The 13,573-nt window shown below is 36.9% G+C and overlaps 1 protein-coding gene across 1 annotated transcript in view; it reads left to right on the top strand.

Annotated features, from left to right (window-relative positions):
• PPFIA2 (PTPRF interacting protein alpha 2) overlaps positions 1-13,573 on the top strand; it is a gene marked incomplete in the record, with an annotated part of 101,759 nt that overhangs the window by 60,731 nt on the left and 27,455 nt on the right. Inside the window, 2 exon segments of the mRNA XM_072399014.1 lie at positions 8,807-8,890; positions 11,281-11,412. Coding sequence (XP_072255115.1) covers positions 8,807-8,890; positions 11,281-11,412 — 216 coding nt within the window.

Below are 13,573 nucleotides of genomic sequence, written 5' to 3'. Positions count from 1 at the left end.
TATATAAATAAAATAATAATCGACCCCTCTAAAACTCTTTGAGCCCACACCATCATTCGTGCCACTTTGTACAAAGGCAAAAGTGTTTTAAATTTCACCGTAATGAATATTATCCTCAAATTTTAGAGTTTGCAGAATTGTCTTCTCGTGACTCTACAACTTGGTTTTAGATATTGTCAGCGAATGTTGTTCAAGTAGTGACAAAGGCTGACTCCCTGAACCACAGTAAGGTTATCACTGTGACTTTGGAGCTGTGGGAATCGTGAAGAGTAGACAGGTGAACTGGAGGTGTTTGAAACATCTCATACAGGAAGAATGTCTGGTGGCATTCCCCAATTGAGCTTCTGCTAGATCTATTTAAATTATCCAATGAGCCAGACAAATGACTGACAAGGTCATCTGCAAGATTACCATACAAAACCTTCTAGTGTAAAAAGGATTTAAACCCTTCAGGTCCAGAATTGACCTAAACCCATGAGAGGTCATTTACCATGTCAAGTTTGAATAGAATCCTCTTTCTTCCTCTCCTATTGATAGCAACACCACTGCTTGTCCCATTTCTTGCACATAAGATAGAAGCGCATTGCACTTCTATGAATCTCTTCGAACTGTTGTCTGAATGTACCAGGATCTCAGAGAGCCTGACACAAACTCTATCCGGTAACCTTGTTAGCTGACTGAGATCACACAGGGTGTCAGCATGCTATTCCAAAGTCGGAAACCTGGATAAACTTGTTTCTATCTTCAACGTCTAGATTGATACATCCTCAAATGGCTTTCCTTGGGCTGTTCTTTGACTATCCGACTACAGAACCTAGGATTTTTAGGTTCCATTTACTGAGGGTTAACAAATTTCTTGACAGGAAATCTCTTGCCTCCTGCACAGTTATGTAAAAAAGCTACTGATGCCTATGCCACACCATGGCAACTTGGCCCTTGTGATCCTCTGTATACCTTCTTCTAAATAGGAACTGGGCAGAATACAGGACCTGTTTATCCGCCCCCAACAAGGTGACATCAATCCTAATACTACTGCTCGGCAACAACCAGACCTGTTGTGGTGTAGATTTGCTTCAAGTCCCCATCTAGACAGTGACCCCGAGGATCCTAAACAGAAAATAATTGAAATTTAATTCTAAAATGTAGGATAACTTCTCTAGGTGACGACCTTCCACTTTTTACTAGCCTTAATTCACTTTCTTTATCTTGGCCTTCTTCTTTAAAGCATAGCCCACTCCCGCCTAGATGGTAATGCGCTTACGCCACATGCCCAACATGATTCACTTTCCGGGTGCTCCACTGATTGGCTTCTGGAATAAGAGAGTGACCTCTTTCTATTAGTAATTTCACAGGGTGAGTTTTCTTTTTCCCCTTGTCCGCTTCTAGAGGATCGACGAAAAGAACTGGGAGAAGCCAGGTGTCTTGTCTTTGTGAGATGCTTTTTTTCCAGGGCTTTTATCCCATTGCTAAACAGATAGTACTTGAGAGGCAGGCAGGGAAGTATCTGGCGCAGACATAATGCATGGCTTGGTTGTGCTTCTTTAAAGCACGATGCACTGATAAGTTTGAAGGGCAAGGCCTTTGTGCCACACACCCAGCATACCTCAATGGCAGAGTGATATGCGAACTGACTTAACACTGGCAGGAGATTTCTCTTTGTTTGATAGCCTAAATCCATCTTTCAAAAAATTTTTAAGATGGGAAAAGCCCCTGAAACAGTCTTATGGAATTATTGCCACAGTCCACTCATCCACAGATCACTGTAAACTTGTATGATGGTAAGTAGGATAAATGCCTGGTTGCATTGCTGCCAGTGGGAAGAATGTCAGCTTTACAAATAGCCAAAACTTTAACTGCTATCAATGTTAGCTGACCCGAGGGGCCCATAATGCACATTGCTAGTCAGTTGGATAAATGCCTGGTAGCATTGCCACATTGCATTAAGGAAGTCTTAGCACCCTTTGACACTGGCCTACGTGGAGACACATCCTTTGTTACACACCCTCTATTAGAGGCACCGTAGACTGAGCTGGAGGGAAGCATGCTCTGACTTCCTGGTATGCTTTCTTGGAGGGTTTTTTATCCAAGAACAGAAAACAAAGAAACAATCTTTTTTTTTGGTGGTGGCCATCTTCTGAATCAATCCCCTACCTGTGCAGCAGTTTTCGCGCCTGTGAAGCGAGGTTAGGCGATCCAGCAACTAAAACAAGTAATAAATCTTTCTTGTATATGTACCTAACAAAACCTAACAAATAAAACTTCCTATCTGACTTCCTACCAGTCAGCATAGCAGCTACAAAGAAGTAAAAACAAAAAGTTTTTCAAAATGACGCCTGCTGTAAGCAGGACGGTGATGGTCCCCTTACAAAGGCCTGCTGGAGTAGTTTGAAGATTAACAGCGTTATGATAGCAATTGCACTCATTACCATCTAATGATTAATAAATGTACAAGTAACCAAGAAAAAACATCCAAGGTGTTTCCCACAAATACCACAGGATGATAAACAGGTATGTATAATTATAAAATCCTTGTAAAAAAACACCATAACAGGCAGAACAATAATGCACTAAGACATATTGTATGTACAAAAATAAGCAAATTCTACCAAATTATATGCAATGCCTATTATTGGAGGCTCAGAATGCACTTTCATGGAGCCATATAGCAGGTGGCCCCAGAGATACAACAAAAAGGAAAGACATTCTTTCCTACAAACTCATCTCTAATACTGCCATTAGCTTGATGGCTGTGAGCTGAAAATTGCTGCACCTTTGCAGGGCACTGAGCAACTGTTTAAACAGCATTAGAAAATGGAAACACGTAAGAAAATAAACTTCCTTGCTGCTCACCTACCTGCAACAAAGGGCTATTTAACCACCCGGGCGTTTAACCCGACCTTGGTTCGGGGTAAAAACACTTGCAGAAAGTGTTTACCCCGAACCTTTCTCAGGTGGTTAAAAAAAGAAACAGCCGTCTCTTACCTGGTGCCGCTGTGATCATTCCGTGTTCTGTTGTTCCATCCGAGTTCTCCAGCGTCGTTCTCCAGTGTCGATCTCCGTCTCCAGCGTCGGGTGTCTGCCTTCTCCGTCGGCTTCTTCTTCCCTCGGTGTTCGTGTGTACGTCGGTGCGTGATGACGTCATCGGCGCGTGTGCCCATCAGCGGGAAATACAAATTCAAACTCTCATTTTGTATTGGATTGAATACAAACTCCTGTATCCAATCCAATACAGAATAATATCAAATAAATACAAAGTATATAACTGGGAAATTCAAATTCACATTTTGTATTGGATTGGATACAAACTCCTGTATCCAATCCAATACAAAATAATATAAAATAAAGACAAAGTAAATAACTTGGAAATTCAAATTCACATTTTGTATTGGATTGGATACAAACTCCCGTATCCAATCAAATACAAAAAAATACAAAATAAACACAAATAAATACACAAAGTTTTAAAAATGACCAGTTATTCCCTGGATGGCTAGTGTGTAACACTGTGTCTTCTCTTACCTTTGCCGATCTTTGCCCAATTTTGACCGTCTGCTGCCTGCTTTGACCTCTGCCTGGACTCCGACATCTCTGCCTGCCGCCTGGTTTTACCTCTGCCTGGACTCCGACATCTCCACCTGCTTTTACCTCTAGCTTGGGCTCTGACATCTCTGCCTGCCGCCTGCCCTGACCTCTTCCTGGACCCAGACATCACCGCCTGCCTGACCCCTGCTATGGCTTCAAGCTCCAGAAGGCATCTATCCACCCAAGATGTGTTGGAACAGTTCACAGACAGCGAGAACAATCTGGAGTCACTTGTGGAGTCCACTGATAGTGATGGAGCTCCTGGAGATCTCTCATCTGAGTCTGAGACCGAGACCGCAAGTGAAAGTGATTCTATGGAGGTTAGTGATGTGCGTACCTGGTGTGCGATTTACACCCGTCAGGCCCAGCCTGCGGGGGGGTGGTCAGGGAAACAAATGCTTGGTCCTGGAGCGAGGACAGAAAAAGAACACCTGTATAGGAGAGGGAGGTTCCTTTTATTGCTTTGGTAAAGTGGTCCTATGGAGATCAAGGGGCGGAGATTACCCATTTGTGCATGTTGTCAGGAGGAGTGTCAGGAAATAACATATATAGAGGTGAGTAAGTAGTTTATATTATATTCAAGACAAGAAAGGATAATTATAGTGCAGAACATATATATATATCGAGGTAGAATGACTTTGAGAGTTGGAAGTTGGTAAGAACTATAGTATTAAATTAATATACCAGTAGCATGTGGATAACTTTAGTTTTAGTTTAAAGATTGCTTTCTGTTTTTGTTTTCATACTATCCTTGATTAGGACACAATATGAGTTTCAGTTGAAAATTAGGATTTTTCTGCAAGCATGAGTTTCCAGGTTCTTGATGTTGTTTATATAGATTGATGTATTGCACTGAGGGATAAGTATAAGATTTATGTTATGTTTTCATTCAACAATGGTTTATTAAAATTATCCCTTGAACTTTTACCTTGTGGGAGTGCTAATTGAATTTTCTCATAATATGCAGGAAGCAAAATCACTCTTTACACTATGTTCTGTTATAGGTATACATTTCCCAGAGATTTAATGGTCAGTATAGTATGCAGTGGCCACTGAAAAAAAAACCATTTTTTTTGTTCAAACTGAAACAGAGTTTTAGCAAATGAACAGCTAAAAGTGGCCTGTATACAAAGGGCCAACTGAAAGCATTTATATAGCATTTATTTTTAGTTTTGTATAGTGGGGAAGCCAAAATGTCAGAAAAAAGAGGAGCAAATTCAACATTTTTTTGCTGACTCCAATGAAAAAAGTGGAGTTTAATAATCCAGTGGGATAAATGTTATTCTAAATAATGTCTAAAATAAGAATTCATCTTGTGTTAGGATTTTCTTTATTTCTTGTTGCATCTTCAGAACAAGAAGTAAAGAAAATCTCCTAAACCTGTGGTCGCCACCCTTTTGGACCTCATGGACCACTAAATTCACAATTTTTAATCCTGCAGACCACTAATGTGAATTTTGTTTAAAAAAAGTTAAATACATTTGTAAAATAATGTTCTTCCTAATGGTGCCTGACAAGGACTGTGAAGTCTCTGATTCATTGATGAACTCAGAGTTAAGTGAAGTATTACTATTGTTACTATTATCATTAGTTGCATTATTTTTGGTATTACATTAATTTAGTGCAATATAAAGATGAAAATTGTCATTGAGAACATATGATTTTATTAGAATATGTTTTATGTTTTTTTATTAATTGCAAATAATATCCAAATGTTTCTGTGGACCACCAAAATCTCACGGACCACTGGTTGGCGACCACTGTCCTAGACAGCAAAAATGTACCTTATAGGAATTTCTTCCCACTTCTTTCAAAACTTAAATTTTTTGTAATACAGATACTTTAACATCAGAGAAGGTAAAAATAGGTCCTGATGAACGAGTTATCAGTGAATTGTTTAAGTCATTTCATAAATTTAAAAAATTAGAAAAAAATATAATTTTTGCATGTTTTTTGGTTTATTTATCTCTTTTAAGGAAACAATATCACAAAGTAATAACCCTTTCTATTAGTATTGTTGCTATTTTGACCCTTATTTTGCTGATTGTGCAATAATTTCTATTTTGACCTTTTTATGGCTATTTTGTCACATTATGTGTGGCCATGATCCATGATTGTGATCTCAAGCATGTTGTGACTTAAAATAAATACATGCAAAACATGGCTTTAAAAAGCTTCTTACACTTTTTAGTGTAGTTTACCGTATATATTATGAAAGTGCAGATATCTGTACAATGTGCAGTAAAACTTAAAATATAAGGTAAAATACCAGTTTAAATAATAATTTAAATTAAAAAATTAAATTTTAATTAAAAAAAAACAAAATACACCCTAAATGCTTTCAAAGTTTTTAATAACAGTTTACATCCCTTATTCCCAACCCTACACGCACATTTTGCCTTCCGAATTCATTTACCTTAAAATGCTCAATTTGGCAAAATCATGCCAAGTACTGATTTGCAAGGCTGTTTTTTTTCTTTTGCCTGCAATGTAATCTATATTTTTGTGGCTCTGTTTATAATGTGCAATGAAATAAACAATATGAATACATTAGGAGTGATGAGTATTTGCCAGGCAGTAGCATCTAGTCCATCCCCAAATATTTGAAGTTTATATGAAGTTTTCAACTAAATTTTATACTACAGCTAGTCTGATAGGGCAGATAAATTTTCATAAGTTCTTACAGTGATAATTACTTGCCCAGAACCACTCCATTTTAAAATATGTGCTGTTAAGTTGCAACTTTAACTATGCATTTATTTCCTCTCTTGATATAAAGAATATAGCTGTTTTTATCCAAAATCAGATATTTTGTGTTATTAGAAATGAATACCACTTTACTGTTAACAGTTCCAGAGCGGAGCTTCTTAAATGTTAATATCCCTTCTCAAAAAGATACAACATGTTCTTCCCTGGAGCTAGTTGCAATCAATACTTCTACTAAAACTTATCCCATAAACCTATCACAGCTCACTCTCTAAATTTATCTAGAACATTTCGAAATTCTTCATCCTAGTCTTTTACTGGAATGCACACTGTATATCTGTCAAATGTTCTACTGCAGTCAGTAAATTCTGCTAGCAAGACTCACTTTGCCAAAACACATTAATAAGTATTATTGTATTTACTTTTTTCTACGTTGTGCCTAGTTAGGGCCATTTTAGACCCATGCAGCGATCTGCTGCAGGCTCAACTGAAGGCCTAACAATTTCAAGTGAATAGGAGTAGTTGGGAACCATTTTGTGCACACGGCAGCATGTGGCTGTTATGGCATACAGTGCAGTTCCATAAATCATTTTTGACTATGTGCTTGTTATTGGAAGAACCATACCGCAGCTGCAAATGTGTTACCTGCAGTGCAGTTTGCCACTCTAGGGAGCACAGGAACATTTTACTTTGTGCCTGGGAGCAGACAACTACATACATTTCACCACAGGTATGAAAGGACCCCCAGGGTTTTTGGTGCTGTATTATACATTGTGGTCTTCCATACTCAACCTGGTTGCGTCAACCCACTGGAAATTGCTGTGTAGGTTTAATAGCAGGTGAATGGATTAATATAAGTTTGTGTCTTTATATAATTTGGCCTTCCTGATTGTAGAGCAGAGCTGTTGTTTGTAATAGTACAGACACTAGCAGAGTGACATATCTCTTGGCCCCTGTGTGAACTTCCAACTAAATTGCTACCATTTTGGACATGCTTCATCATAGTATGAGCCCCCTTCATACCTGGAGTTTCCCCTTCAAAACAGAGTCCCCCTTCAAATCAGTGTTCCCAACCCTTTACTTCAGAAACCCCTCATCAACCCTTTAGAAGTCCTTCCTACCTGAACAGCAGAGGCCCCCTCCTCATACAGATAGCTCTCTAAATCAGGGGTTAACCTTACATATCAGAGGTTCCCCTTCTAACAAGGGCCAGGATAGCTGCGTGCCATCTAGAGAAAGACAATTGGTTGTAATTGTGACCTCTGCTACCCTAATCCCATCTTCCGCCACTGGGTACAACTCTATATTTGCAGTGAATATTTAACGCAGAGAGGAAGCTTTTACGTGCCCCTAGTAATGCGAGGTCTTGGGCAATTGGCAAGTTTGCCCCCCCCTAAAAAAAATCCAGTTCTGCTAATGTAAAGGGACGGTCAACTGCCATAATCTTGGTATGATGATATTGTTTATTATAACTTTTTTTCATTTGTGTTAATAATATTCTGTTTGTAATTTCAGAATATGTGTCATAGCTTTCTTTTTAGGAAGATCTTTTTACTGTACATGTGCAAGCTCCATTGTTTCAGTTAAAAGAATCCAATATTGACAAAATGACTTTTTTATGGCTAGGTATAGGCGGCACAGGATATTTCATATTGTTTTGCCTATGCTTTGTGAGCACTAACTGGACTTAGCTGTATCTGAAAGGGAAAAGTAGGTTGGCCACCTTAAGCATTCTTTTAGATCCTGTGGAACTAAAAGAGTTGAAGGCCAGTGCTTTAGATAAAAATGTAAATAATAAGATATCGTCTCCTCCACCAGGTGTACACCAGAGGGTACATCTTACTCATTACTTCAAGCAAAGAATAGTATGTTTTGCCATTTAGTTTTTCTCTGGTATGAACATTGTCATTTTTGTTTTCTTTATGTGTTCTTTGTAGTCTTCTGTTGTGGTTTTATCAACTTTGTCCCTCTCCTTTTCCTTGACTTGTTAGTCTGATCCAACCTCCTCTACTTCATCTGATGATTATCAATATGTTATGGAAGCTAAACTACAAGAAATGGTCTCCATACGTAGGAAGGTAGTCCTACTGGACTTTACTTTCTATTGCTGAATAGAATCCATCTGACTTTACTTTTCATTTTCATTTTCTTTTGTTTTTATGTTATGCCTTGATTATTGATAATCAACCATTGTGCAGTTTAGTGCTTTAGGGGCTTATGATTTCTGATAGTAGGTTTGTGTTCAAACCATGCACAGTCTGCATGTTACATTTGGCTGATTTCACTGCTCATAAATAATTCTAATATACTGCTAGTGCTTGGATGTAGCAGGCCTCTGTAGCTGACACATTTCAAGCAATGCTGTCCAGCTGCCTGCTTCAGTACTATTTCTTTTTCTAGAGTAAGTCTGCAGTTAGTAGTAGCTTGCTTTTGTCTTGTTTTACCTTACTTGCTGACCCTGCCCGGTCCACAAATATTCACATTCATTTGAGATGAGTACCTTGTATTTTTTTCCTAGGCAGAAGAAAGGCATGGAAATATTGAGGAACGAATGAGGCATTTGGAGACCCAACTTGAAGAAAAGAACCAAGAGCTTCAAAGGGTGTGTACATTATAAAATATATTATTTTGCATGCGAATATAATTGCATATAACAAGTATTGCTTTACAGGAGCTAAGTTCTTTCTGTGGAGAAACCTAGAGAACTAAAATTAGCCCATGCAGTGCTTCACAGCTCTAAATCTGATCAGCAAAAGGTCATGCTTCGTGGATTCCCATATATATGAACAAGTTTGGTAAAAGTATTAGAGTGAATGCTCACTAATCTGTTACAAATTGCAGTATATTGCTTTACTAACTGCTCACCTGTAAGATAAACATTGATTTATGTTTAATGTTTAGACCACATTCAGTACCTGAGTTAAACTTTGCTAACACACAATAATGCCTGAAGAATCCCATACGGGGCGAAACGCTTCAGGTCCTTATGCTGCGCAAAGTTCTCTACATTCATTACCGGACTCGTGGTAGATACACATCTTGTATATATATTAGGTTCTAGAAATGTCCAGTGCCAACTTGATTGGCCATTAATTGGATCTATTTCATGATTCTGTATTGTATATATGTGTGCACTGTGTATTCTATGAGAACTGTATCTCTGATTTGCCTCAAAAAACCCTGCTGTTTTGTGATCTTCTTTTTGTTGTTCAAATACACAATAAGTCTGTCACTCAGTTTAAAAGCTTAACTCTAACCAAAATGTTTAATTTAGTTTTGAATATAACAAGGAAGGATTAATGCCCCAACTGAGGTTTTTATTTTGTCTTTGCTCTGAATACTATGTCATCACTTCCTGTTTGAACAGGAAGTAATAGAAAAACCCTATAGGAGGAAGACAGACAAAACTAAAACTTCATTTTTCAGAACAAAGGTGGTAAAAACCTATGATAAAGTTTTTATTGTACCTTGTCCTTTCCTGTTCCTGTATAGATCACAACATTGTAATCTTGTATGGGATTTAGTGGGGTATGAAATGTGTGGGGTCAAAGACAAAAATAAAATAACAGGTAGGTTTATGCATTAAAGTGGCCCCTAGTTACAGTGGTAGTTTTATTTTAGGTTCAATTTGTTTAGAGTTATGGAATAACAACATTACTTCTTCTCCATACATCTATAAAGGCTCTTCTTTTTTCAATCCATGTTATAACTATTGATGATTGTTAGTCATAGTTAGATTTATTCTGCAATAGTAAAGCTTTCCCTTCACACCTACTTTACCATTCTCTCTCTTTATTAATAGTCAGGAACATCATTCACCCTAATTCAATTACCATCCTTAAGATGTTGATTGTCAAGGAACATGAGAGTTGGAAAAATGTATCAAAGCACCATGTTCTATTTCTACGAATAATTACATTTAAAACATGCATGCAGTATACTTTACTTTGTTCAATCAGTAAAAAAAACTGTTTTCATAGTAAGAAATGGAAGAAAGCATTACACTAACCACTCAGCTTTTACCTTTTATGTTATATTAAAAAGGGGTATAATTTTTGATCTGTGGGTAACATTTTGGCTTAGCCTTAACTTTTAGTTTTTGAAGGTCATTCTGTTGCCTTTATTGTACAAATGGCAAAGTGAAAAAGTTTTCTAATATTCCATTTCATCTTTAAAACTCTTTTGTTGGCAAGTTGATTTTGAATAACTATGGGTTTGATGTTTCTCACATTTCATGGGGTGTTTTTTCACCTTCTCTCACATTGCTCCATGCTGGAAGCTACCCACAGTTTCTAAAGTGTTGTAAAGAGCTGTGAAGGTATTTGTAATGCATGACCATTTGTTGATAACATATAAAGGGCTTTCAGTTGAAAATTTTAAGAATGTGTTCATGAAAAAATATGAAAATGCAAGCATCTAATAGTCTATGGCCACATAGTTACACTGCTTTTAATAGGACAACCATTGAGCTGCTTTTAGAAAGCCAGTGGCATGATCTCTGCTTTAGGGATCTCAGATCTCATTACTTGCCATTGTCTTTGCAGAGGGTGGATTTCTATCATGGTGGTGGAAAAAAACCCTAAAACTTCAAAGCTATATTTAATGTACAGTGCTGCGTAATATGTAGGCGCTATAAAAACCTTCTTTACTATTATTAATAATAATAATAATAATAGTAATAATAAAGGCAAATGAAATAATGAAGGAAGAACTCATCGATAGAGTCTAAGAAAATAGGAAGCCAGCAAATATTAGGAGTTCCTTTTTGTTTAGGTTTCCATACAAATTATAACACAGCAACATTAGCTTTAAATGGATATAAAGTATCTATGCCATGAAGACTAAGGTCGTTTGTTTATGTGTATGTCATGGCCTTTTATGTGGTTAGTTGCATTATGTTGTGAATGACCAGAACCATTTGATAATTTGCAGACTATTACCAATAGCTCAGTATAATTTATACTTTATTTTATGTTTAATTTTGTCCTTTAGGCTAGACAGAGGGAGAAAATGAATGAAGAACACAATAAAAGGCTTTCTGATACAGTTGATAGACTTTTAACAGAATCCAATGAACGAGTGCAGTTGCACTTGAAGGAAAGAATGGCTGCACTTGAAGACAAGGTAATATTGTCATTTTACAACTTTTCTGCATGATGTGTATGTAAATCTAAAATCTTTTTTCAAGTATTTTTACATAGGTACATAGCAGCTTAGGTTAAAAAAAGACATAAGTCCATCAAGTTCAACCACTAGGGAAATAAACAAATCCCAGATATAAAACCCTATAAGACATAGTTGGTCCAGAGGAAGGCAAAAAAAACAATTACAAAAACCAAGTACAATTTGATTCAACAAGGGAAAACATTCATTCCTGATTCCATGAGCCAATCGGATGTTCCCTGGATCAACAGTCTCTGTTATTTTTATTTTAAAGCCTTAATTCCCAGTTATATTCTGTGCTTCTAGAAAAACATCCAGATTTTTCTTAAAGCATTCTATAATAGTTGGTGAAACTACTTCCTGAGGGAGCCGATTCCACATTTTCACGGACCTTACAGTGAAGAATCCTTTCCTTAACCGGAGCTTAAACTTCTTTCCTCCAGACGCAAAGAGTGCCCTCTTGTTCTTTGTAATGATCTCAAAGTGAATAATTAGGAAGAGAGTTATCTATATGGACCATTTATATATTTATCATTGATCATATCCCCCTTAAATGGCCTTTCTCAAGGGAGAATAGATTCAGTTCATCTAATCTCTCCTCATAGCTGAGCTCCTCCATTCCTTTTATTAATTTAGTTGCCCTTCTTTGCACTCTCCAATTCCACAATGTCCTTTTTGTGAACTGGTGCCCAAAACTGGACTGCATATTTAGCATCATGTATCACTATATATATATATATATATATATATATAAAGTTTCTTACGTGGACTTTCTGCCAGTAATGACATTTGTTGTTGGTCTTGTGCACTCTTTCATTTGGTCATGGGGTGGGTAAGTGTCCATTGACTTTGTTTTCCTGCAGTAACTGCCAATTCCAGCATTAGGTATAGCTACTTATTAGTTAGGCCAGGGATCCTCAACTCCAATGCCCAGGGTCAAGTTCATGCACATTTTTAGCTTTTTTCCATTAAAGTAACAAATTGATTACAGAGTCAAAAACATGTTACATCTGGCCTGTAAGTGGTGCTCAAAGACTGAAGATAAGGGCCCAAGTAAGTCTATCATTTTCAATAAATTATAAAAAAATCATTATCAATCAATGTTTTTATACTATTGCTATTTTTACGGTAATCCAGGCTATGACATGAATATGTACTTGAATGCTAAGGTATAAAGTTTTTGCCTGCAGGTACATATCTTAATGATATTTTATTTAAAGTGTGATCAGGTTTAAAGAATGCCCTTTGTCATACAAAGGTTAAATTTGACAGCTACACATGGAGAGCCCAAAGTCAAAATACATATGTATGTGTATCAGCTGTCACTTGTATGTGTTTATTCTTTGGAGATTGATGCGATATGAAAAGTTAAAAGATAAAAACAGTTATGAAAAAATGTGTTTTTTTTCTAGAATATCCAAATCTATTTATTGTAAACAAAATAAGTGGGCTTCTAAATATTTTCGGGCTGTTATGTTGACCATCTGACCTCTTTAATGAAATGCAATACCAATACAGATCAGAAACTTCAGGTATAGATGGTCATTATCTGCATACTTGTTCCATGTAAGTCGCTGAAAAATTTGAAGCAAGGGAGACAGCATGACAGTCAGGTAATTATTATTTTAGCAGGAGAGCTCAGCAGTAGCAACAGCAGTATTGCTTATGGTACATTTATTAAACTAAAGAAATGAAGAAGTGGTTGCAATGCTGTGGTGGAATTTAAAAAAGAAAAGGGAGTAAGAAAGCTCTAGTATTTCACAACTATGTATAAAAGTGAAAGGTGTTGGTCGCATGTCAAGATTTGGACATTCATTTGGACTGGTGGACCAGTTTGTGCAGGCAGGAAAACTCATAACAGCACTGTTTGGTTGTAACAATTAGTGAAACGTGTATTTTACTACATTAATTTACTTATACAATGCTGTGCTGGCATAACGTGGCATGTTTGTATAATGGGAAATATATTGGTTTTCAATATAGTACAGCTTTTACACTGCCATCAATGAAAACAAACAATTGTACTATATTAAAAAGAGATTGATCTATATTTCAGATATGGTAATATATTGCAATTGTTGAGTGGTGTGTAAACCAAGATGAGCAACTTTTGAACAAATTG

This window comes from Pyxicephalus adspersus, chromosome 2 (assembly GCF_032062135.1).
Source record: "Pyxicephalus adspersus chromosome 2, UCB_Pads_2.0, whole genome shotgun sequence".
Lineage (NCBI taxonomy): Eukaryota > Metazoa > Chordata > Amphibia > Anura > Pyxicephalidae > Pyxicephalus > Pyxicephalus adspersus.
This window is presented reverse-complemented; position numbering and strand designations above follow the sequence as displayed.